The 27,656-nt window shown below is 40.3% G+C and overlaps 1 protein-coding gene across 1 annotated transcript; it reads left to right on the top strand.

Moving 5' to 3' along the window:
• The first annotated feature begins 1,648 nt into the window (after positions 1–1,648).
• On the top strand, positions 1,649–27,419 carry shmt2 (serine hydroxymethyltransferase 2 (mitochondrial)). Its single transcript, XM_080494375.1, has 12 exons — positions 1,649–1,763; positions 12,787–12,978; positions 16,344–16,423; positions 17,525–17,725; positions 17,959–18,040; positions 19,962–20,084; positions 21,600–21,739; positions 21,867–22,029; positions 22,346–22,445; positions 24,127–24,282; positions 25,559–25,666; positions 25,910–27,419. The coding sequence occupies exons 1-12, from the start codon at positions 1,731–1,733 to the stop codon at positions 26,035–26,037; spliced, it is 1,506 nt and encodes a 501-aa protein (XP_080350501.1). The 5' UTR covers positions 1,649–1,730; the 3' UTR covers positions 26,038–27,419.
• Positions 27,420–27,656: the final 237 nt, after the last annotated feature.

Here is a 27,656-nt window from a genome sequence, read left to right as displayed (position 1 = left end):
TATTCCTCAAAAAAGAAAAAAAAATAACAGCATGTCATATACAGTTATTTGGGCATCTGGATCACTGAGAACTGTGTTTTACTCCCCATTTCAAACCTGTGTTCAGAAAGCTTGAAGTTTTGATTCATTGTTTTATTTTTAAAGAAGCAAACCCAGTATAAAAACAGATGTGAGAAAACCTTTTGTAAAAACAGCTTTTGTGACTGTTGGATGAAAGTAAGACTATTCACATTAATGTAGCTTCTTCAAGTCACCATAGTCTGGACGCCATCTTTGGCAAGGCTTTATAGCATCAGTGCTGCCTCATGTCTCCAGCCAGGTGTGGGTACAATTCCTGTTCATCACATGATGTCCTATTAGTACATCCAATACTTTCTGAACTTATGGAAAAGCTTTTTTTTTACACTGCACCATGGTGAAAGAATGATCTGGATGATGGCAGAACTGGACCTTATGAATCCACTGTTGTTGTTGTTGTTTACATACTCTGCTTTTCACGAGTTGTTTTTTTAACTTATCTTTTGCAGCCACAGTGTTGCAGCTGCAACTTCCATGTTGGTTCTGAAAGAGCGAACGCCGACCGGCCACGGTGACATCGCCCCGGTGACGTGCAACGGAGCGCACCCCGCTGCTGCTTCTGAGCTCCAATCCCAGTTCGGTTATGGCCGTAGAGCCTGCTCCCAAGTCCCAGTCTCCGTCCCCGCCTTGTGTCTGCTCTTTAAGGACCAACGTGAAAGTTGCGCTGCCCCCCAAAAAACAACAACCAGTGTACAAAGCTGAATATGTTAACAAAAGAGGATTCGTACAGCCAACATATTAAAATATTGAGGGTGTGTAGTACATATCTGACCAATCAGCAGACGGCTCCTCAAAACAAGACCTGTTCAATTGTCCTGAGTGCCCCAACGGAAGGCCGACCGAGAAGTGTCAACCTTTGGAGCGGTTATTTCGATACCATCAACAATGCGTGCTGTGGAAACCCGAACCGTACCGGACCATACCATCATATTCCTGCACTTTTTGTGTGGTGGAAACGTGGTAAGAGTCCTCCCTCTCTGTCGGAACAATGCCCAGTTCAAGAAGAAAGGTGATACTGGAAATAACAAATCAGGAGTCACTTCAAACGTTCTCCTGCACGAGCTACTTTCATGGTGGACTAGTGTGTTAATTATTGCTTGTAACTATCGAATAAATGATTATATCTTCAAGGCAGTCTTTGGCAAGAATCAAAACAACTGTGGGAGATGGTAGACTTTTTCAACAGTCACCTATGCTTGCTCAAGTGAGTAATTAGCTTTTTCTATTATTGGCCTGTGTTGTTTTATATATATATATTAAAAAAGTTGTATTGTAGTATTGCATTGTATTGTATTGTATTGTATTGTATTGTATTGTATTGTACAATTGCGTTGTATTGCAACTTACACTTTCGTATTGCAATGGTGTGTGTCTTGGCCAGGTCTCCCTTGAAAAAGAGATTTTTATCTTAGAAATCTTCCTGGTTATTGTAAAAGAACAATATCCAAAAGTCAAAATGTGTTTACCCTCTTGAGAATTATATGCAAGACTGTGAGAGTTCTGCTGTGGGTTGTGGGTTATCGGGTCGCCTCATCGCTATTTCCTACATTTCCCGTGGTCCCTTGCGACAGAACCGACGTTCCTCCAGCCGTGAGCAGCCTGTCGTGTCGCCCGCTGTGCAGCTTCTTCCTCCGGCCTGACCAACTGGAATCATGCTCTCCTTTGCTCTGAGACAACTGGCACGGGTAACTCTGACACTAAATACAATTTCTGTCGTTGTTTTAATGTGACAGGGTCCACCATTGCTTCACCACGCTGCCGTTTGTGCGTGGTTGAACGGGTAGCTAGCTCGATGTCAGCGTGGGTCGCTGCTGGGTGACCGTGGTGAGGGGGCTTCACTCCCCCAGCTCCACTCCACCTGGCCACAAACCTCATGTTGAAGATAAACTGTTTACTCTCCTTTTTCAATGTCTGTCTTGAACCGTGAGGCTTATTAGCCAGCTGAAGAGCGAGCAGGCTAACTGTCAGTGTCACGCCGATCTTCCAGCGTTCAGCTGATGATGCAACAGTGGGAGCTTAGTTTCATCATGTGCCGAGACGCCACACAACTAAAAACACTTGCCACCATCTCCGAGCCCATCAGACTGCAGAAATGGGATTTATTATTATAGAACATAGATGCTAATCAGTGACATTTGCTCAAAAGTAATTCGCGTAATTTGTAATACTTCATCTTCTTGTTTGGAATCTTAAAATGTGTAGTATTGGCCAGAATGAGTTTCATAAACAATTTTTATTTGTGGACTCAATGAAGTATTTCTATTCTATTAAACTAAGGGGGGGAAACAACACATAAACCATGCTAAGGATACATTTCAACATCAGTGGATATTGTTTGTTATTGAAACACTTTATTTTTGTTTTCCTTTGCTGCTGGTCATCAGACTGGACTAATGCCCTGAAACATTCTGCTGGTAGAACTATTATAGCTGATCACTATTACTTATTACCTCAAAATGCCACTCAAACGTGTGTTTTTATGATGAATTAAATTGTGCCACGATTTGAAATCTTGTTTAAAAAGTCCACAACTGAAGTATATATAGTTTATATTCCAAATCAGATCAACCGAATCACTTCCTCTCACTGTTCTAAAGAGTGAGCTATTTCACTGGTATGGTTCTTAATTTTCTGTGGATTGAATGAGGTTATCTGCATATCAACTTATGTAAACATGATATTTTTCTTTAATTGTTCCAGCCTTGGCTTGATACAACATTGGTGTTGTCTTATTGGCTTTCCAAAGTTGCCTTTTGACATTTTATTAAAAACAAAAACAAAAAGAAAAAATGTTTTCTTGATAAAGTACTGACTGTCAAAGACTGAAAGGGATGTTTGTTATCAAAGGGGGAGGTTGCATTAGCTGTAGTGGACTGTGTATTATCTTTATGCATATGGGCTGACCCTTGTACTCTCCTTTGTAGAGCCTAAACAGTTACTGTAGTTGATTATGGGGGGAAAGAACCTTGCATTATTGTACAAAGTGTTATCTTCATAAGTTTGGAAGTTAAAAAAAAAAGACATCTCATTGAACTCACAGTAGTTTAGAAATGTATGTGTGGCCACTCTAAACCTTGAGGAGGCCATAAAACTGTATCAGTGAAAAACTGTCTGTGATATGAGCTGAAGCCCCGGAGCTCTGTTGTTTTATTATATTTATTTTCAGGATGTTAACTCTGAATTGAAAAGCTTTTATTCTGTTTTCTTTGTATCTTTGTTGTAAATCACTTTTATCAACAAATAGAAAATATAAACTGACAAAAAAAGGGGGAGAGAGAGACGACATGAAGTATTTTTCTCTGTGCGAGAGAATCTTTGAATTTAGCCGTGATAACTTGGTGAGTAACTGTGGCGTCAGTGTTCGGAAAAACAAAACAATTTATTCAGCTACTGTTTTTGACAGCAAGTTAATAAGTACCCTTTATGCTGTTTCTGAACGTACAAGTCCACACAAGCCCCGATAAGTCCACACAGATAATGAGTCCAAACTAGAAATGAGCAGTTCTGCCCCCCGCAGCGTGCAAAGTGCAAGATGTGGCCAAAATGTATCATAGAAACACCCAGCAAATATTAACCTCCTCCTGTGAGATGATTATATAAAAGATAAATAACAGTCATTGGTTTAGGCATGTCAGCATTTAAAAAAAAAACATTATCTGTATTTATTGCTGTAGGTTAGCTGAAAGATAAAATGGGTATAATGTCCCAGTGCAAAGTGATGCAGTCGTTAATGTTCCATCCGGCTAATTTTCTAATATAGACTCAGTTATCATTCGTGTAATGTGCTTTGGTTTTGGGAAGGTGTTTTAAATCATCATCTTTTTATTATCTTTTTTCTCATGTTCACGTCACTGTTTAAAACTCAATCAAACACAAGTGAAACGGGACACCATGGAGCTAACCAGCTTTTTGTGAGCGAGACAGTAACTTTACACAATTTTATTTTCCATGCATTAACATAACATTCCACTTTTAAATGTTGTCCGCTCACATTCACAACGACACTTAATGTACGCGCAGACCAGGATTACCAAACACAATTTTAAACTAACTCCAGCCCAACCCAGGCTAACCACTTCTTTTATTAACTTTTTTTATTGAATTGTGAATCGATTGTCTCGCTCATCAGTTCAACAATATAGAGTCATATTTGATCCATTTTTGGATCAAGTCTTGACAGTTTTTGAAGAGTTTTGTTGATACTGACTTTATTCAACATTTAAAAAAAAAAAAAAAAAAAAAAAAAAAGTTAAGAGCCCAAATCATGAAGTGACCTATTTAGAGGATGTTATATATTTAACATATTTTCTCAGAAACAAGTCAGTTATATCAAGTCTGGGCCAAAATCTTGTGGCGTGTGTTCAGTCCGGGTTTTGCAACAAGTGTTTATGAGGTTGCCTGTTAACGTAAGCGGCTCACATGCTCGCACGATTTTTCCTATTTGGTGGTAATTGGTTCAGTGCTCTTCAGTATTAAACAAACTCACAAGATGTTGCCTTTCTTATGTATTTAAGGCATGTGATGTTCTCACAGGATCTCTGTTCGTGACCGAAACATTTAGTTTCATGTACTGTTGTTTCTCGTGATTGTTGACCTCAAGTTCTTCAAGGACAATCTGGTCTCTTCTGTGTAATATTTGTAATTTATTTGTCAGTGCTACACCGGTGATTTACAATCAAGTAAATTCATCTGTTATGTTTGGATAACCGTTTATTGACTAAAGCGAGCATTTATTTGTGATTGTTCTGTCATTTTGGAGCGCATTTAGACGGCATTAGAACAGAGTACGTTTGAAATGCAAGGGTTTGGTGGATTTAATTTAAGCATTGACTTCTGTGTGTTGTTGGATGCAGCTCCTCCACACTCCAACTTTGACTTTTAAAAGAACCTCTAAATTTAAAGTTAAGTTGTAATGCTGTAAATATCAGTGAAGCAAAATGTGAGCAAACTTCCATAAAAAGTTTGCCTTTGATATACTAAAAAAAAAAAAAAAAAATGTAGGCTTTGTTATATTGCTGTAAGGATCTGCTTAAGAGAGCGACGTAGAAGAGGAATGGGAATGAGCTGAGTCACAGTTCAGATCAGGTTGCAGCTTTTTGCATTAACTGCTGCTTTATTTTAAGATCCTGTTATCACTACCAGGAGATACACAGATTAAATTTTGTTTTTGTTTTGTTTATGTTGTCAGACTTGCTTCTCAAAACACCTAGAAATGTCAACACCTTGGTAACAGATGTGTGTTTTCCCTATCTGAGTAAACAAGACGAAATTGACAACTTTGAAATATGAAGTTTCTCCTTCTGTTTGAAAACAATTTAAGAATACAACTCGGACCTGCTGTGCACAACTTCTGTTACCAGCTGCAATGTTAAGATGATAAGACTAGAAACTATATATATTTTTTTAAATCATTGTTGAGTTTCTTCAATGGAGAAAAAAAAGATAATCCAGTTTCGGCTTTAAATGTTTATTTGTTTTTTTTTTGTGGTTGCTTTTGTTCTGCAATTATAAATGTTTGACGGTTAATTATTTATTGAATCGCAGAGTCTCATTTACGTTTCAATTTGGGATTGTTTATATGCATTTTGACTCTGAGGACAACCACAGCAATGAAGTTGCACTTTTCAATATATATCTGATGTCTGCAGTCATTTTTAAGTGCATTGAGAAAAAAAAAATTGGATAGAAATTATTTCTTTTAAATGTATTTATTTCATTTTAGGCCATTTCAGACACCAAACCCCCCCAAAAATAAAAATCATCCATTCTTCTTTTGTACCACTTCATTGGCCTGTGTGTCGCAGGATATTAGAGCTGACCGCAGCTGACTAACAGAGAAGACCAGGCACATCCTGACAGGTCGCTCATCTATCACAGGAACAAACACAGAGAGACAGACAACCACACACATTCACATTTACACTTATGGATTTAGAATGACCAGTTTAACTTCAAATGCATGTTTTGGGAAATTGGAGCATCCCGAAAAGACCCATCACCACTGTGCAAAATGAATGTTGCCGTGTTTCTGATTTATCACTACTGATATTGTTTTGGCCATCAAGAAACACTGTGAAGTGGCTTGTTTCACGACAACATTTCGATCCATTTCTTGTAATAACAGGCGTCACGTCCATCAGCGTCGTGTCATTGAGTTATTTTATCAGGCAGATTGTGGCTCAAGCATGTGCTGGCTGGTTAAGCTGGCAGAAGCCATTGCGGCTTTGCCCATCGATCATTTTACAGCATATTGTATATTCACTCAGGTCACCATGTGAATGTTTCACAAATTGACATTATAAAAAAAAAACAGTTAGATGATAACATAAGATTCACTAGTTGGTGATACAATTGACTGGTTAGGAGAACTTGTTTCATAAGTTATTTAAAATGGCCCATCATGAGGAAACATCTAGGTAAGACAACAGCCAGGAAGCACACTGTGCTTAATAGCAACGTGAACAAACCTGTTTTAAGAACCAGTATTTACAAGAGTTGAAAATGTGTAAAGATGATGAATAAAATGTTTTGTTTTACATATTATTTAACTTTTAAATGCATCATATTTAACTCACAATATAAATATAAGTAGAATTTTGAGTTTACTTCCACCCTAGTTTTCAGTGCTGTATTGAAATAAGATGGGGGTTTTTTTTGCTTTGAATGGTGAGAACATTCGCTGACCCTTGGAATTTGGAGCATACCTCCTACTCAGCATGTCTTTGTCTTCAGTTCACAGGAACAGCTTTGCAGTAATCCTTCTTTCTTAGTTCCTGCTACTGTAGGCTAAATGTGTCCAGATTGAGCCAACAACGTATACATTTTCATCTATGCTGCGAACATCAGCCAAAACAAGTGATACCCATGTATTCATTATTTATTACTCAGTATAAAGCGTTCAGATTTTGGTTAAGAAATGGCTTTCATTGTTATCCTAAACACAGCCTGTCTGGCTTCAACACATCCCACTCAGACACCACTAAAATTCAAATCGAATGCTTTTTACTCATTAGTTTCTGGCACAAAGTAAGATAATACAGCTCCAGCAGAGGCGTTCTCAACTTTTTTTGAGTTTTATTTATTCAACGGCGGCAGAACAGACGCACATTTATCAGCACTGATTCATCGCTTTATCTTTTTTTTCTTCAACGGTGATGTTTATATCTTGCTTGGAGCTCCTTTGACACAGTGAAACGTTGCTGCCACTACCTTCAAAATGGAAAGTGTTCCTCATGTCAAACAAGCATGAACGGGCATCAAACAAGCAAATCGCCTGTCGTCTTGGGAGGCGTCACGCAGCATTGCTGCACGTGCCTCACACATTTTCAGCTTGAACCTGCATATCCTTATGCACCAAGCTCATAAGAATTATTGTGCTTTTCTACATCTGAAATTAGTACTTCTGTCTCTGTATGGCAAAGATCCCTATAACAAATTTTCAATTAATAAACGGCTCTAAACGCATGCTAATCTACGCTTTTCAAATGTGTTGTTCTTCCACAAGATGGAAAAAAAACAGGACATCAATTTGATTTCTATTTGATAATGTGATATTTTTAAACCAGTGCAATTGCCTGTAGGAAATTAAACCAAAGCTTTTTTATAGACAGAACGATTGATTGAGAGTAGTTGGGTTTAGTACACCATCTTTCTAGCTTTGGATTTGTAGTAAACTGAGAACAAATACATAATCAGATAAAAAAAAAAATTCCTGACTAATTTAGCTGGGTTTTTTTATATGTTGTAAACAACAATCAACTTTTGTTGCGGATACAACAATAGTATTACTGATTTGCTCTTCTAAGAAGGAAACTTTACACATGTTTTAATTTGGGGGTGAAAAAATACATCAACACATCAGAAAACCAAAAGCAGTTGATCATCCTCTCAGTTTTTGGGTTAAAATTGAACTTCAGCTCAATATAGGATGGGGTGATGGTGCAGCCATTAGCACTGTTGTCTCACTTTGTGGATATGGTTTACATGATCTTCCTGTCCCAAGTGATTTTCTTAAGGCATGACATGTTCATTAGGTAATTGATGACTCTAAACTAACCATAACTGTGAGCATGTTTATTAGTGATTTCTTCTAGTGGGGGTACCTGATATTAAGAGAATGCACAATATGCAATCATATTGTATGTATGATCTGCAATGAATTTATACATTTCGTTGGATTTGAGCTGTTTTTCTTTGGATTTTTTGCCACCAAGTTCGACATTTTTTTTAAGATTGACATGTATACGTATGCTGATAATGCAGTAAGAACAAATTTGCCATATGTTGTTATATCGCTGCTGTGTTAACTTAGCATCAGTGATTGGTTGGCATCCTGTCAACGGTGTATGGTGAAAAATATCAGTCCTTTAAAACAACTGATGTGAAACTGACAGACACTGAGAGAGGCTTTATTGGAAAAAAAAAAACCCACAATAAGCCAGACTTTAAGTCCATGCTGTTGGCATTACGTCTGAGACACCACAGGAACTCCAGTCAAGAGCGTCATTGCTCCAAGAAGTGTTGAAAGATTACAGTGTAAACGTATCGTTCCACCACCCTGATAATCCTTTGACCCAAGCCGAGTAGAATCACCCTGAACTGGGCCTTACTTCCTTCACGCCTGTTCACCCCCTCCAGATTTCTCACTCGACTGTCATCGGGAGTGAATCACGGGGCAATTTGTAACGGACAGCTTAGCTATTAGTCAGTGACAGGAAAAGAGGCAACTACATGTTAGACTGACGGATTTGGCGGTACCCCACTGATACTTCTTCTGTGCTACCTTACATATCTGCTTTTTTTTTTCTCTTTTCTTTTTTTTTTTTTTTTACTTCACAGTTTCTTTACTCTTGTCCCATCTGTTTTTCTCGTGTTACAGGCTTTATTGTTGTTTGGTATAACCACTGATGGACAGCAGTCATCTGTAAAATTGACTCGCCTCAGGAGCGGCTCCAGGAAATGGGCAAGAATAATATAGAAGTGGGATTAATGAAACAATTTTCTTTCTTCCCCTTTCTTCTTCTTTGCCATTGTTCTTTCGGTACAGATGTTTGACAGGAGACACAAAATGCCAACAATTACCTTATCATTGTCACACAGATGTAGTGCATCTGTGACTCTGCCATTATTTCGTGCTTAGCACCCAGGTTGATGTGGCCTCTCCCGCCCCTTTTCTCACAGCAGCGTCTTCATCAGGTTCACCTTCAAACGACAGCGTAATCTGTCGCCTAAAAATAGTCCCGCTGTGACATATTTGGTGCTTCTTTCTTGGCTCTCACTTCTCTTGGATCAGTTCAGCTTTTGTTTCTTAATTAATCTCCTGTAATAATCTGCGGCGGAGACATGACGCGGGAAAGCAGATAGGCAGACCACCGGGACTGACCTGTGCGTTGTTTGTTTAAACCCAGAGCTGTCCTGTTCGTGGCTCTGTGGAAGTGATGGAGACGACAGGAAGAAGTAATAAAAATGCCATCCCAGTGTCGCTCAGCTGAGCGTGCTTAGCAGCGCCGGGTGACAGGATGGGGACAGGAGAATGGGGGAAGGAAAGTAGGGACGAGGAGGAAGGAGAGGCACCTGTGTCTGTATTCTGGGTTTTTTTTGGGGGGGGGGGGGGTTGTTTTGGTTGTTGTTTTTTTTTCTTTTTAATGCCGTCAGTTGCTCAGAACCACAGTGGTGGGTTTTTCTGATCCTGCTTTCTCCAGCCTTGGTGTGCCCCAGCAGAAACGCAGACAGCGAAGGACAGTTCCCGTCAAGATTTAATGACCCGTGTGATTCCCCAGCGAGAAATATGTCCTCAGAGGCAGCTCAACCTGTCTCCCCAGGCCCTCATCTCTTCCAAGACCCAGAGGGAGGGGGGGGGCTCTCCCCTTTTCTACCATCACCACTGCCACTGGTGACAGAAGGCCAGGGTGGAGACGGTTAGAAACCGGTCATTAATGTGCCAGTCGCTTTCCCTGGTGTGTCTCCATCGTCCCCTCTGCCACCCCGGGGAGGAGAGTGAAAGTGGAGAGGATGGGCCAAACAACAATGCAGTAGATAAACTATCTCCAGGCTGCCTCTCAAGATAAATGGTTCAGCTTAACGGTTTTGAAAATATTTTACTGTGGTTGGGCATTTTTGCAATGAAAAAAAAAAAAAGGAGAATATGACAAGTGGCTGTAATTCTGTGTGTGCTGTAAAGTGTGCAATAGCACACAGTTGGTTTGATTGCTAAATCCTAAGTTAAATAATGGCCACTTCCAAAGATTATGAACCAAAACATAGTTTCCCCCTCGTGGAATAAAGGTAATTGCACGTTTTTTCATGAGGGTGTCCTCAGCCAGTCCTGCGCATTGTGTTAATTGCTTTTTAATGGCGCCATTAGAAAGGAGGCTGTCCCTCACACCCCAGCACACCTGTACAGATGATAACTATATGTTAGTGTTTGGGCGATTGATCGGAGCACGGTCTCATCATCATGTTGTTGATTGAATAACAGGAAAGAAACAATTTGTTCTGTGCACAATTGTCCTGTCAAGTATTTTAGGAAACCTCTTGAGTGTTTTTTTGACACCGTGTACTTGATTTGTAATGGAAAGTAATTGCAGTGTGCGCACAAATGTCCATCTCTGCTCACACTTCTTTGGTTTAATAAAGTGCGAGCAGAAATGGACCCAGTATTGGAATTGTAGAGCTGGTAAAAATTGTATGGACTCTGCACTCTTGCACGACGATCCATTGCCGCAGCAGAAGAACTCGCCAGCTCCAGTCCAGATTAGATAAGCAGGAAGTGCTGAATCTGTTCTCTATATGCCTCCTCCTGGTACACTGGGGCTGTAAAAGTCAGTCCCTCAGTTTGTAGAAGTGCTGATAGAGGCATAATTGAACAACCATGCTGATTATTGATATCACGCAACCACGCCAGCTTCTAATTATACCAGGCTATGTTTGAGAGTAAGATGGGCAGGGTACTGGGAAGTATTTGAAGCGTCTTTATATTTATGTAGGACAAATCTAAATCTTGGTTATAATATGTGCAATGGTGACGTGTCACAGAAAAACATGTATCCCTTTATAATATAAAGAACATAGAAGCTACAAATTCTGCTCTGTAAACCTTCATCAGTAATCACAAACCGTTACGCATTTTAGTGCATTGACCTACTTTAAGAAAGTGAACCCACAAAAACGTATATCCGTGAAACACAATTTTCCTTTTAAGATTAACTTCTTTGTATGCTGATATTATATGAAGAGAAAAGTAACAGATTTTTACCTTCAGTCACATACGAGTACAAATAAACCAATTAACGGCTGCGTATGACGTGAACATGCGATAATCTTCAGTTTTGTGATGAAAATATGATTTGTTCTGCCAAGAGGTTTTGGTTTTTTTTCTTCTTGGACACTCTTTGTGACCTTGGGCACCCAGTAATAGGCAACCGTCTGATTGGCAAAATATATTAACATGATTTCACAATGTACAGTTCAGCTTGTCTTTTGTGATTTGTATAATGCACATGTATGTTTCACAGTAGCAATACATTTGTGATATATTGTTGTCATTGAAACTGTTGTGTATTGTCAGGAAATAAAATGGAATGTCCCGACAATTAAGTAGCAGAAAAATCAACCAATTTTCACCTGTGCTTAATAGAATAGCAGGGATTAACAACAATAAAGCTGTCAGAGGATCTGTGTTAAAGAAATGTGATTGTCAAAGACAACCACAGTTCCTCCACGGTAATGACTAAAGTAAATTAAATTCCTTCAGATATTTTCCCACATGTAGACCAGAGATGAAACTAAATCAAAGTTTTTTAATGCTATTTCAAATGCTTCACAAATGGATGACCGAGCATTTCAGTGAAAATATGCAAGGATGAAAAAAGACAAAAGACAAAAAAGCACAACTAATAATAAAATTGTTACTTTTTAGTATAATAATAATGAACTTTGCTGACATGTCATATTAATAAAACCAAAATTAAATGTTAGTACATCTGTTTGTTTACCAAACCCATATAAAAAAAACAAGCTATTTACTGTAAAGCTTGGTGATGCCACGGAATAGTTTGACTGCATCTGGCGCTGCTGTCAAACGTGTGTTGATTTACCCAAATGTATTGGAGAGAAATGTGTTGCCCATTCTCAGAAAACGAGCTTTGAGGTGAAGGTCTCGGGTCTTTCAGCAGAACAATGACCCACGCACAGATCCAGCGGCACAAAAACTGGTTAAAAAGTGAAAAACTATTTTCACACAGCAGAGCAATTCCGAACTAAATCCAACTGAAAACCTTTGGAGTGGGATGAAATCTGCATTTTCACAAAGGAACGCTGCAACATTAAGATGTTGAATTCATCGGTGTAAGAGTATCAGAAGCACCGCCTGCAGAGAGGTTTTGAGAAACCTTTAGATACAAGAAGAGTTTTTAGACTGCTGCTAAAAAGAAAGGCAAGCAAGGTGACAAAACTCATATTGCTGTTAGATAACGTAAAGCCTTTTATTAAATATTTTGAATATGACAAATAGATCCATCTGTTTCCTATGACAAATTTATTGTGGGTGTGGGCCAACTCCCAGTTGACATCTGGCAAAATGCAAATCGCAGCCTGGATAGGTTGCCAGTCCAACACGGAATTTAAATGTGGATCATTATTTATTTTCTCAAGGTATCTGAGACATGACTCCGTTTCTAATCACTTATTGCCCAACTCCTCTTTTCACAGCCTCTGTGCCAGCGCGCCCCGGTGCGTCTCGGCGTCCGCGGTCAGCAGTCCCACGCTGCCTCCCGTGTTGTGGATGAAGATCGTCCGTGGACTGGCCAGGAGAGCCTGGCTCAGGACGACCCCGAGATGTGGGACCTGCTGCTGAAGGAGAAGGACAGGCAATGCCGCGGCTTGGAGCTGATTGCATCCGAGGTACTCCATGTTTAAACAACCGGATGAGAAATTAAAAAAATGTACTACTTAATGCTTTCTGGACTGTTAGGACAGGCTAATGCAGTCTTTTTTGGTTAATAATGACCACTTTAATTTGTTTGGAGGCCTAAAATGTTGGCATCAGGTTGGTGTATGTATAACATAATATAAGGTCCAATGTGGTACAATTTTGTATTGATTTAGTCGGCTCATTTGTAAGACGTGTCAGTTTTTGTAAGCAACGTCTATAATAGCTGGCAGCTTCTGCATTGTATCTTGGCAGTTTGAGCAACTGAGAATTGAGGATGTCCCGAACAACTAATCTCTCTGTTGACAACACAGAAATTTACAATAAGACTTATCTGGAAAAGGAAAACTCATTCAGTCAAAATCCAGCACTTTGTATTCTGGCGCAACATAGTCCAATGACTTTCTCAAGTATTCACTTTACAAAATTATGTAAAGGCAAACCTTGCAAGGTTGTCGCTGTGATGGACTGCATTATTTTTGTTGAACCAGGCGGGATCACACCATCTCTGGGTAAATAACATCAAATGGATTGAGTTTTCTTTTCCTGATTAAATTTATATGCTCCCTTGTTTTCATTGTCTTGACAAAAGTACTAACAAACCATGGTTGTTCTGCAAGAGGATATCTCCCGAAAAGCCCCTGCATACTCCCATAAGAACAAGCACATACTTCCTTTGCTGATGAAAAAATATTCTTGTTCAGCGGGACATTTCATACTTTCTGGAATGTCCGAACTTTCTTGTGCTTATTGGAGTATGAATTGTCTTTAACACCTCACCGTGCTGTTTTAAAGCTGCACTTTAATCGCACTCTGCTGCAAGGAGGGAAACTGTTTTCTGACAACTCTGTAGCCCTGACTAGTGGTCAGTTTCTTTATGAGTTAAACAGCTTTGTACATTAATAAAACACTAATTGGTTTAATTGACTAATATTTAAGCTGCTGACTACAGGCGAGTTGGGCGATTAATAATTTAGTTGACTAATCATGCACAGCTATACTACTAAAACCACCTTGTCACCACAAAAAGATGTAATATGCAGACTTTCAGGCTTGTTGGTGGGTGTGATTTTGTCTACTGACAGGAGAGAAGTACAGGCTTTAGTTGCTTAGTTGCTCATGAGCACTCTTTAATTTGCATGTTTACAATACAATGCTGCCCATCAAGTACAACAGAGGATCAGGGCATTGCATTTAAATGTCCTAAACTGCTAATAGTTTTGTTTTATTTTAAATAATCTTATTGTATGTGATTCCTTTTTCATAGCAGTATAGGTGCTGGTTTTTTATGTTTCCACTGGTCTGCTCGGTTTGTAAACGTGAGACCCCCTATATGGAACACACAAGCGAAGAAAGTGATGTCTTGAACTCTGACAAGAACAAATTCATATCGACCTCGCTGTTCATTTATTTTTCACCCACAAACTGTGCACAGTTGGCTGGAAGTCATTCAAACTTGGCTCCTTTAACGGTAGAGACGCTCAGAGAGAGTGAGATCGTCTGAAAGCAAGAATAGCTCAATTATTACAGAAGAACTTGCGGTAAGTCTTTGTTTTCTCTCCAAGGCTGGATGGTGTGAAATATAAAATGTCAGTATTCAAAAGAAAAGACAGGGGTTTTCTTTCCTGTTGTTTTTCTCTCTCCTCCCGTTTCTTTTTCGCCACAGTAGCTGTTTGGTGGAGTATATCAGCCCCCTCTCAACACAGAGCCTGACCACTCTAGTGTGAGATAAAGCTGATGTCTTCATTCTGCCTCCTCCCCACCTCACTCTGTGAGCCACATCACACTTCAGCTCATCCAAACATTTCCTAAATCAAAAGACTTTGAATTTAAAAGACTTTACACTTGCACATACACACACTTTGACACTGAAAGGCGAGTACAGTTCCCTTCCTGATATATGCACAGTAGCTGGCATGACAGACGGACGCAGCAGAAAGCTGTTACTGGAGCTGTTATCTCCCTTGATCTCCTCTTGGCTCTCAGGTGGAAAATTAGCATAACCACACACATGCAACACAGCACTACTCCATCCGGTGAGGGGAGAAACTGTATTTGTCTGTACTGTGTCAGACACTGTTACTGGCCATTGTTGGTAATGTGTACCAGTGTTGTTGATGAGGCCGTACCTAAGGAGAGAGATTGCACAGTCTGAGCTCTAACAGTGGAAAGAAATATGGTGTATCGACTCCGGTTAAAGGTGTATTTTCATCTACTTCAGCCATCTCAACCACTCACTCGCTGTAGTATTCCCATTCATCACTTAGACGTTGATGTACATGGCTATTAGGCAAGCTGCTTGATCTCCATTGGGAACCGTTAGCATTTCAGTCAGTACATTTACATGCACAGCTTATTTGGATTATGGACGTCGCCACGGTATACATGCCCAGAGGTGAAGCTGATTTGTTGTTTGAAGAAAACAAAACAACTCTCCTTTGCGACAATAAATAGAGATATGAACACCTCCAGTTCACCTGTGCCATCACAGACAACATGAATTATATTTGAAGAAAGGTTTTTTTTTCCCTGAAAATAGGTCTGAAAAAGTTATGCTGTTCTGTATTTGGAGCCTCATATTCAGCACAAGGGCCTCAGAAACAAGAGAAACATGCTGGATGTGACCAACGGACCCCTGAGTGAGCCAGTTAAACATCAGGTGCACACGGTTACTTTTGTACAGGAGTGGATGCAGACCTTCCTCCACCATCTTGTATTATTGTGCACAGAATGACATCACCTGATATAGCTGGTCTTCTTTAAAAATATATGATTTAGAACATTTTATGAAAATTGCTTGGATGATCTAATTTGGAAAAACATCTTATTTTACATCTGATTTGATAAGAGTCAAATGGGTAAGTCAAAGAAGAAGAAAAAAGTTGGATTTGGGCCACTTTTACTCTCGTATGCACTTTTGTCAATGTCCATCCTATGATTTCCATCTTCCAGCACACTCAAGATATTTACAGAGAACTTTTGGAACGCAATTAGACTTTTTTTTCATTCAGCAGACTTTATGTCCTAACATGTATTTTTCTTAGAAAGCGCATTGCAGTGTGACTTCTGTCAAAGGGCCACACCAATGTATCTCTACATGTGCAAAAAAGTTTATTACATTATCTTGTATCCTCCAGCAGCGAGGCGATAAGCATTGTGAAGTGCAGAGTGTTAGTCTATGGAAGTTCAGAGGTTCAATACTGTAATGATTGCCTTTAGCCGGAGGGGGATTTCTCACTATCACTTAACAGACTTTAATTTGCCGTCCTTGTCCCTTCAGTCCACTTGCGCCATTGATTCAAGTGTTTGTGTGTGTGTGTGTGTTTTCTCTTCACAGAATTTCTGCAGCCGCGCAGCTCTGGAAGCTCAGGGCTCCTGTCTGAACAACAAATACTCTGAAGGCTACCCAGGGAGAAGGTGAGTGTTTATTCAACCACACCCCAGCTTATTACCACTGTTGATATTCAGGGCTTAAGGATATTTGTTATCCACACATACACACTCTAATTTATACTGTGTTCTCCAGCTTGCCCATTTAATAGCACATTCTAACCACACAGCAAATAATCCACAACCTCTGCCTCACCAAACAGAAGTCCCGAGGGGATACATTGGAAGAATTTTATGCCAGTTTAATAGTTGCATATTTTCCAGTTTTGTGATTTTCCGTTATTTTCCTGGCAGAACTCACATTTATCAGCTACAAACAGTGACCTGACATGCTTTAAAATGGCCCTCATTTGATGTCTTTGATTCCTGTAATGCAAGCGTACCATAAATCTAACTCCCACTGAATTTTTGTTGTTGTTTTTTTTTTAACTCCCCCCACGTTTCACTCATGCTGCTGCTTTACACTTTAATGTAATGAAACAAAAGGACAATCTCATGTAATGAGTGGTTTGTACAGAGGCCATCTGTTACTCCTTCATCTGTAATTGCACTGAAAAAGGTTAGATGAGGATTTTCATTTTTCTACCCGAGATGTTTCAGATCTGCTCTGAAATTTTGGCATGTATATTTGCTCTGGCTTGCTTTTGATTTTTGTCACCAATAGTGATGTTCGTGGGAATGTATGAAAGTGAACAAGCATTGCAGATTAAGGGGATTCAGCTGCTGTGAACAATCATAACATTAAAATAACTGTGTGAATCTACTGTTGTACATTTCCCCCCAACAATTCTCATACAGTTTATTCAGCCCTCATCATGCTGCTTTTTGACAGACAAAAACCAAATCTGTGAAAACTCCCTTCACTTCCTGCCTAATAACGACTCGCTGATGAACTCGGTGAGGTACAGAAATCAAGACTCTTGACAAAACAAACACAAACCTAAAAACAACAGATTCTCTATGAAATTGAGGTTGTATCCATATATCTGCCAGAATATGGAAGTAAATCATGCATGGAGTTCACTTCTGCGAACCCCATTGAAAATCTAAGTTTCAGCTAATTGGTTTAGTCTTTTTCTTCTTCATGAGTCTTGATACTACTTTCCATTCCCTCCACTCCGCCTCTAGGTACTATGGCGGAGCAGAAGTGGTGGACCAAATCGAGCTTCTGTGTCAGAAACGAGCCCTTGACGCCTTCGACCTGGACCCTGCTCTGTGGGGCGTCAACGTCCAGCCGTACTCTGGGTCTCCCGCTAACTTCGCTGTGTACACCGCTGTGCTCAACCCGCACGACCGCATTATGGGCCTGGACCTGCCGGATGGGGGACAGTCAGTACTGATTTCTTTTTACTCTCCGTGTTGTAACTTTTTTCTTTCATCCCCAAACTTTTCAAAGCTGTCCCAGTTTCTTTGTTGGCCAACAGTGGTGTGTCACTTACAAGACCTCAAGAATCACTGCCTTGCTATTTTTTTTTTTGTTTAAACAAAAAAGTTTTTGTGCTTGGCAAGTCGAATTGCGTACAAACTTATGTTTGTCTTTATATTCATTCTTTCAACTTTAGTCTAACCCATGGCTACATGTCTGATGTGAAGAGGATCTCGGCCACGTCAATCTACTTTGAATCGATGCCTTACAAGCTCAATGTAAGTACAAATAAACTAGTGATATTTTCATAACTGTGATTAACAATCACGTTTTGTTATTGTTGCTTCTTTATACTACACTATACAGGCTTCCATTTTTGTGGTGTTTTTTCCTCAAATATGCCTTTATGTAATAAAAAAAAAAAACTATAAGGTTGTACATTTAATCAAAGTACAATGTGGATAGCTGAAGAAAAAACATAGTCATGCACCTGTAAAGTTCCCTACAGATCCCACCCCTCCCAATGTTTTTTCTTGTGATTGTTCCATTTGTGGAATCGATTCCGTTTTTCCCTTTTCAAGTAATCCATTGTATTGAAATACCATTCAATTATCTTTCTATTGGCTTTAAGTAGGCACAAATATTTTAAGAAAAAATAATATAATCCTGATTTTAAAAGATTTTATTTTACAGAGACCTGTAAATGGCTAAAGACGAGCATATATCTATTTTAGTGCGAGGCCCAGGTATGCATAATGAATCCTGACTTCATCCTCATCGGCACACAACAATTTCAGCAAGCTGCCTTATTTATCAAATGTGAAGATCCCCACTAACAACGGATTGATTTTCTGAAGGAGACATAATAAAAGAGAAAGAAATTACTCATTTTCCACCTGCGCCTGTCTTTACTTTTAAGAAATAAGCTATCAGGATGTTCATTTAAAGAAGCTGATAAGAAGAGGGGGAAGAAATGCAGCGGAGGAATTCTCATTGCCTTTCAAGAAATTCTGTTTGTTTTCTGCCCAGAGGGGGCAGACACCAGGTAGAGTGGGTCGGGAGTCAGCATCTAACTCAAGATAACTTAAACCCAGCAGAGACTTGCTGGCAGGCACTCGCTGAAAGAGGGCAATTCAGGTGTTTTAGCTGATATATGACCACGATACAACCCACACTGCAGCCATGTGCTCCAACTCCTGTACGGAACCCTCAAAGTGGTGTTTTCCACCTGCACAGACATCTGTATTATCATAGTCTCACGGGTGTGAGGAGTAATTCATCAAATTAACGTGGCGATATGATCAGCACATTGTATATTCAGTGTGTAGTATTTCATTCCCGGGGTCATAGTTGTGTGGTAGTGTTGGTAGCAGCTGATGGATGGCTACGAGAGTGTGCATGTCCAGAGCTGCTGATGTATGGGCAGGCAGGACCCCTCTGCGAGAGAGATAATGGGAAATCGACAGGCTGGCCAGCACCACCGGCTCCATCTTCACAATGAGCAGGTTGATGGAGTGAGGGGCCATCCATAGATGTGCTCTGGAGATGGGAGATTATCAGGTTGTCTAAATAAAGCCTTTCCCTCTCCTTTTTCCACTCCTCTTTTTCCTCATCTGTGCCTCCCTTGTCCTCCGTTGATTCCGTCTCTCACTTTGTTTTCCTGAAGTCGTTCGCTATCTTTTTCTGAACTGACGTGCTCGTTATTCGAGCGGTCCAGCTCGACTCCATGTCGCGTGACTGTGAAGTGCATGCACTGCAAGGCAGTGCATGTTCTTGCGTGTTTCTGAAATTGCCGCGTTTGATGAAAGGAAAGGGAGAGAAAAAGTCTTGAAACCGACGTGTTCAGCCTCAGCGCACCAGTTGAAAAGATCCCTGAAAGGTTGGATTAGGATAAGTAGTGGTGCATTACGGAAATTGCTCCATCTTCTAGCATGATATGATGGGTGTAAATGTCTCCCTAAGATGCATTTTCTTCACTTTTTAAGGAAGCCAACTACTTCCGAAGCAGCTGATTCAGATGAAGTTTGAATAGTGAAAAAAATCCCACTTCAGTGTTGATGTTTGCTCTTGATCTTTGGGTACCTGGCAAATTTATTTTTTTCTGTCCTTACCCTTACACTCTTTTCAATGCTTCTATATTCCTCTTCCACATCCCCTCTCTTCTCCGCTCTCTTTTCACTCTCTCCCCTCTCTCTGCAGATGGCAACAGGACTTATAGACTACGACCAGATGGAGATGACGGCCAAGCTGTTCCGGCCCAAGCTCATCATCGCTGGCACCAGTGCCTATGCCCGCCTCATTGACTATGCCCGCGTCAAGAAGGTGCACGCAGAACTCTTTGTATTCAGAACTCACCCTACTGTCTCTCTCCCCATCTCTCCCAGTTTTTACTTTTACCGTCTTCTTCATTTTCTGCTCTCCCGTTTTCTCGTCTTACTCATCCTGCCATCAGGAAGGTCAGACCAGCTTCATCCTCTTATTTTAAAAAAACTCCGCCAACCTCTTCCACCGAAATGTCACACACACACACTTGCTTCCCATACTGATGGGGCACATCCAGCCGGCCTTTCCTCCAACCATATCCCCGCTAATTTTCTGTCTCACAGTAGAGGGACCCCGTCTGTTCTAAATACAGAGCGTTCACTTTCAAATTTCGACGTTTCCAAACGAAAGCCAATTTTAGGGTCATTACACACTTTACACAACACCACCACACAGATGCATTCTTTTCCCGTTGCCTACTTGACTCACAAGCACACAGCCACAACTTTTAACAGCGCACTTCACTGCTCTCGTTGACTGTGCACAAGAGGCCCCTTTATCTGTTTTGTTATACCCACCCGCTGATTCACTTCATTCACTCCGTGACTGCTTCCCTTTGTTGCTGAGCTCCACTTTAGCCAGCACCATCAGATGGAGTGTCCCACCATTACAGAGCTGTGTTTTTATTAAGCACCATAACTACTTTGCCACTAGGCCTGAAGAGGGCCTATATTTTCCCCTTGGCATGTCTCTGTGGAACTGTTCACTGTTTTATGGCAGAATCTGCCAGCTAGGCTCCTCTCCAGATTTCCCAGTGATGTGCTACCTAGATTGGAGTGAACCTTTTTATTTATTATATTTCTCCCTGAATCTAAAGTTTGTTTCACAATCAGCTTTTATTGGCTACACCGCATCACAATCTCATGTTCTTTACCCTCTTTTCATCCCCCCCCCGCTTGCCTTTTTAATCTAATAAACATGTACTGATCCCGTTAAGATATGAGAGGAAAGGAGATTGTCATGAAAATGCTTGTTAATTGGAGAACTAAAAAGATTGTTTACTGCTCTGATCATTTGCCAGTGAGTCATCGGCACGCTGGTGAGCTATTTCTTCTTCTTTTTTTTTTATTATTAATTGCTGGCAGGAGAATGCAAGGATTTATTGAATTGAATTTATCATGTTTCAGGCCTCTGAAGCCTGCCGAAGAGTGCAATCATACAAGTGCTCGGTTGATTATTGTTTCCCTTTAAGACCAGAGCTAGAATGGTAGGAACACATTCAACAGGAAAAATGTTTATTTTTATGTTGTTGTTCCCCCCCCCCCCCCCCCCCCCCCATAATGGAAAGAACTACAAAGTAAATATTGGCCCGGGCATTTCAAAGTTTTCCAGAAACTCAAGAGGAACTCTTGAAAAGCTTTTGGCAATATAGTTTATGGAGGGCAAAACAGTGTCCTGCACAATATCTGGCAGATGATCTCAATGTTCTGGCTAATTGAGACTGATCAGGTAGTTTGTGTGAAAATGAATGTAAACTCATTTTTGTCTCTCTTTTTTTTTTTTTCCCCCACTCAGCTGTGCACAGATATTAAGGCCTACCTCCTTGCTGACATGGCTCACATCAGTGGCCTGGTGGCAGCCAAAGCCATCCCGTCCCCCTTCGAGTACGCCGACCTCGTCACCTCCACCACACACAAGTCTCTGCGAGGGGCCAGGTGAGGAACGATCTCACCGGTGGGACCTAATCACGTTACCGAGGATGAAACCTCGTTGGCGTTTTGGTAGAGGAATGAAATGGATAAAATGCTTTGTCGGTAAGGAGCTCTGTCCCGTTCCCTCCAGGGCTGGCCTCATCTTCTACCGTAAAGGCGTCCGGTCAGTCGACAAGAAAGGAAAGGAAATCATGTATGACCTGGAGGACAAAGTCAACTTCTCCGTCTTCCCCTCGCTGCAGGGCGGACCTCATAATCATGCCATTGCTGGTGTGGCGGTCGCACTTCGACAGGTCGGCACACAAGCACACCACTGCAACACGGAACTTGATTTGTTTTGATGTTACACTTCATTAGCTTGCTTTCTTCTTAATAAGAGGATGTCTCTGCACCGATGGCGCCAGCTCACATCCTTTGGTGAAACATATTCTCCTTCTTGTGTGAACTTTCCGGTTCTTAATGCTGCGCTTGTTCACTAAAAGGACTTTATTAATTAAAGAGGATGGAAAGGTTATTTCCCTTAACTGCATAGTTAAAGTCAAATTTCTTCAGACTGAATATCCTCACTTATTCTTCTTTTGATCACTTACAAATGTACCTTTTTTCCAGGCTCAGTCTCCCATGTTCAAGGAGTATATTGGCCAGGTGCTGAAGAACGCCAAGGCTATGGCTGCTGCTCTCCTCAGCAAAGGGTACACTCTGGTTTCAGGTAATAACACTTGTACTTAAGTATTCTTCTTCCATTGTTACCTTAGAGGCACTGACTCAGCAAACACATGAACACTGAGAACTTGCACAAAATGTCCCATCACAAATATGCAGATTACACAGTAGAGGGAGAAAGAAAAAAAACCTGAACTGCATTTAAAATTCCTGATTTACAAATAGGCTGATGTCAGTGTGGCTGCCTTGTCGGTCAAGTAAATATAATCGGGTGAAAGTGGTCATATTGTGGCTGCAGGCAAACGCTCGGATCTTGTGCTGCGTGTGTTGCTGTGGCCTCAGCTCTTTTTTTTGATGCATAGCCTTCAATTAATACCCTATATTATTCAGGCTGCTTACACTGCAATGTGTCCAAGCTCATTTTATCGCAATCCCTTTGTAAATATTCCACAAAAGGAAAATCAAATGAGTTTAAATTTTAGTGAATAAAAACAAAAGAAATGGATCCAAAATGGGCAAGTGGTTGTCCTCGTCCATCGAGATCGTTTCAGTAAACTGCGAAACAAAAGAAAGTCAATTAATCTCATTTCACCGTAATGTCAATCACAATTATTTCTTAAAGATTGGAAGACTGAATGCATTTGGAGGTAGAAATCATCGAACACAGTCTCTCTGACTCAATAAGTTTAACTTTGAGATTTTGCAAACGCGTCACAATAAAGAGTCAAAGTCCGCTCTACCAAAGTCAAAATTAGTCAGTCTAAATCCCATACTTCAAATGAAATCATTGAATAATCTGTTATAATTTCATCCTCTGGTAGAGAAGACAAAACTTTAGTGGTTACAACTCTGATCAACGTTTCCCATCTCTGAAATAGATGACAAATTGTGTTAATTTGCAGCTTGAGCTTCCCTGATTTAAAAAGGGTTATTACCAGGGTGCCTGATAGTGTTTCAATTGCAGTAAAAATAATGTGACACTTTTGTTAGTCATTTATGAACATTTGTACACAAGGCGTGAATATGTATACACATATTATTTGTCCTGGAGGAAAGCATCTCAATACATATTGAGTCAGGTTACCTGGATGTGGTTGTGTGTCTTAGAAGACGTTTTGTCCCTGGTCCAAGTGGCTTCATCAGTTCATGCTGTTCACCAGTCCAGTTGACCTGATTGAATTTGCATTGAGAAAGGCTTGACTGCTTAATCCAATTACATCACTGAGAATTCCCCTGAAAAACTGGTTTTCCTGCAAATATGACCCACATATATACATTATACATTAACTTATTTGCTTTGTTTGTCTTATTTGTCTCCATTTGTATATTGATTACAATATTAGCTCTTTTTTCCCCGAACTCTTTTTCTAAGGTGCTATATAAATAATATCATTGCACATTCTTAACTTAGTTTATTGTTGTTTCAGATGTTTATAATCGGTACTTTGAAAGCATAATAGAGGGCATGAAACTGAGAAAATTAGCAGCTGCTGTGTCGAAAGCTATTGAGGATCCTAATAAATTAAGATGTTATTAATATGTTATTTGTACACATTGCAAAACTTTTTGGTTGTTTAATTGTGAAACTGGCTTGAGTTGCAAGCAGAAAACTAAAATCTAAGGAAACAAAGCAGCACTTCACCTGTTCTCGCTGTTGAAGAGGATGAGGTGGGAAGTTTATAAATCTCGTCTCTCAGAGGCGGCATTAACCTGCCTGAATATTCCAGGTGGGACGGATAATCACCTGGTCCTGGTGGACCTGCGACCGAAGGGCATCGATGGGGCTCGGGCTGAGCGGGTGCTGGAGCTGGTGTCGATCACAGCCAATAAGAACACCTGCCCTGGGGACAAGAGCGCTTTGACTCCCGGTGGCCTCAGGCTGGGTAAGGAAGCACCTCTGTCAGGTTTCAACCACTCAAAAAGGAGTAAGACTCCTGGTGTTTTCATCTTCAATTCTATATGTGACATCTCGTGTTGATCAGTGTTGCATGTAACACATTCACCACCGAGTGAAGTTTCGTGGCAGATTTGCTTTGCATCAACATCCTCTCCACTTAATCTGTTTCACTTCTCCAAAACGTAGGTCTGCGTATGGAAATTAGTCAGCCGCGAATGAAGCCACGAGCACCGAGCGCTTCATAATTAATTAAACTTGTTTGGCTTCTTAATCGTCTTCCGGGAAGCTCACCAGCTTCACAGCGATACTGCTGCCTTTCAGCTGCGCATCTTCAGGGCAAGAGCTCCTAACCTGCAGGACAATGCCGTGCACTTATTTTCTCTCTCTTCGTTTGCGCCTCCGTTCTCCTTTGACTGTTTACATCCGTGTCGGCTCAACACACACATTCACCCGTTTCTCAGGTTTCTACCAGGGGTTCGGTTTTTCCCATCCAAAGACCAGATGGTCTCTCAGGAGGAGAAGAGTTCACAGGCATGAATTGTGTGCTGTCACACAGTCCAAGCTCAACCTCTGTTTTGGAATTTTTCACTATGATAACAGTGGAATATATTGGTGACAAAGTTCACCTCATGTACCTGATGTACACGTGTTGTGTTGTGTTGTGGCGCGGTGCTGTGCCGCTTTTAACGTAACTCTGCTTCGCCCGCTTCACCCTTTACGAGAACATATGTGGTCCATGCTGGTTCATTTCTTTGTTTGTTCAATAGTTAAATTGACAGCACTGCAAAAAGCTAATCTAAACTTTAAAATGGATCAGATTTTGTAGGTTTTGTACAAATTGAGAACATGATGGAAACTGTAGTTCTCAATCAATCATAAATGCTGATTTTGTTTTTTAGTTTTTAGTTTTGTTCAGAGTTTATTTGCTTTCAGTCACTGTGTCTTACTGATGCATTCCATATACAATTTTGGACTGACTGTAAACATAAACCTTCTGTATGTCACCGCATATTTGTTTTTGTTCATTTTGATAAGTCATTATAAGGACACTGTCTTTCATGAACACTACTATTATATTCTATATATATTACAGGATAGTTGTGCAACCTGATTGTAACTCGTTCATAACTTTGTATGTGATTTAGAACAAGCTATGAATCTCACATGTAGAATAGTAATCTATCAAGTTAAAGCTGAGAACAGGATGTCTCGTGGTGTCTCTGTGTGTCTCACTGCTTGATTTGCATTGCTCTGTTTCTCAGGTGCTCCGGCTTTGACCTCCAGACAGTTTAAAGAAGCCGACTTTGTGCAGGTTGTCGAGTTTATGGATGAAGGCTTCCAGATTGCTTTGGATGTCAAGAAAAAGACAGGTAAAAGCCCGCCGTAAGAAGAGAGACGGATTAATCTGTGACTCAGTGGTTTCCTCTCTTTCTTTTTTGTTTTATCTGTTGAAAGCACAGTTTGAAAGTATGTATTTATTAGAAAGTAAAAGAGAGACTGTATGTTGTATTAAACTGCTGGGAGAGACGAAATGCCCAGTGGTGATGAAACAAAGGAAGCTAATAAAAAAAATAAAAAGTGGAGAACTTCCTCTTCATCTTCTCTCTCTGCAGGAAAGCTGCAGGACTTTAAGAACTTCCTTCTCCAGGACCCAGAAACCGTGGCTCGCATCGCAGAGCTGCGCCACCGGGTCGAAGCCTTCGCCAGGCCCTTCCCCATGCCAGGCTTCCACGACCATTAGGCCGTCCGCTGTGGAGTCACCGGTCTGGAGCAGCCAAATGGAGGGAAACCGGCTGGGCAGCTGTGTGCACGGAGAAAATGAAAAAAGAAAAAAGAAAAAAAAAAAGATAAAACGTCACGGGGGTGTAATGTGGCTGACGAATGTGACCCAAGTTCTTTTTTCTCCAGTCAGATCTGGGAAAACTGTGTTTCACACTTGTTTGCAGTCTTCCATCAGTCTGTTCTTGTAGAACCCCAATCTCCCTGTGGAGGGGAAGAGCAATGACATTTGACAAATTTTGTAGAGCTGAATATTTTCTATTGCATCTATGAAGATTTTTTTAATTTTCTTTTTCCTTGTGGGAGAGACGATAACACGCCAAGCCCCACAATAACCAGCAGAGTCTTAATTCTGTCAAGTCCTAACAAATGTCGCTAATATATTTTACGAGATTTGTGCATGATCACTTTGTACCGTCACCGTCTGCCTCCGAAAACAACGAGGCTCGGTGAGAATTGTTTCTGGAGCCTTTTGTAAAATAATACAAAAATTAGCCAGAAATGTCTAAATCAACGCTACAAACTACATGCACAAAGTGGCTCAGACAGGAAAACCATGTGAACAAAAATTCATGAGCTTTAAATTAGAATTTCCTTTGGCTGGTCTTGCTTCGTTTTGACGCTTTATTTTAATAGCTCTTTCTTTTGCTTCCAGCATATCATAGATGTCAGATTGCGATTGTTCTCTATTTTGTAATGACAAAATAATAATGGATATAAATACTTTCTTTTCAGCATGTTTACAAAGAGTATATACTTTTCTATACATATTGCTTAAAAAGGCTTAACAATGTTATTACCCCCATTTGTACAAGTTTCTTATGGTTTCCGATGCCAATCGTTCATTTCTCATATGACAAAACACATGATGTGCCGTCTATCAGATGTCTATCATGTTCCTTCGCTGTGGTTCACAGATAAAAACTGAGGCAGCTTGAGTTGAAAACACCCTTTCAAAGTATTTTGTTGCCTGTCTGGTTCGCAGATTTGCACTGTTTTCATTGTCGCTGCATCAGTGAGGAAGTGAGGATCGGCTATAAAAAAAAAATACTCCTTTCAGCACAATCGTGAAGTGGGTGTTTGAAAATGATGTGGTACTTTCCTGTTTTGTACACAAGTCATCTTGTAGATCGTGTTCACACTTTATCCTTTTTTTTTTTCTGTCAAATCTTTGCCAAAATGTACCAGTACCAGTACTACTCCAGTGTTCATAAATCTGTTTATCGACTTTCATTATTTTGCAGGAAATTGTACGCCAACACAAGTTTCAACGGACTTTTCTTTTTTTACGCAACAGTTTTACTATTTACCTTTGCAGAGTCCTAATAAAAGTCAGTGATATTAGTGAACTTTGTGTAATGTAGTTTATGTGAGTACACACATCGCTTGTCAGAAGATTAAACACAGTGTGGGCAGATGTCATTCTGTCACAGTACTAACATGTCTGTGGTGTGTGGGAGCGCAGACAAAATGAGGATAGTCATTTAATTTTTTATCTGTTCTAAAGCTTTGATCATCAAAATCACTACTGGTATAATTTTTATTTTATTTGTACATTTTGGAGGGGGAAAAGCTTTTAAG

This window comes from Blennius ocellaris, assembly GCF_963422515.1.
Source record: "Blennius ocellaris genome assembly, chromosome: 4".
NCBI classification, from domain to species: domain Eukaryota; kingdom Metazoa; phylum Chordata; class Actinopteri; order Blenniiformes; family Blenniidae; genus Blennius; species Blennius ocellaris.
The sequence above is the reverse complement of the archived record's forward strand: the minus strand, read 5'-3'. Positions and strand labels throughout refer to the sequence as shown.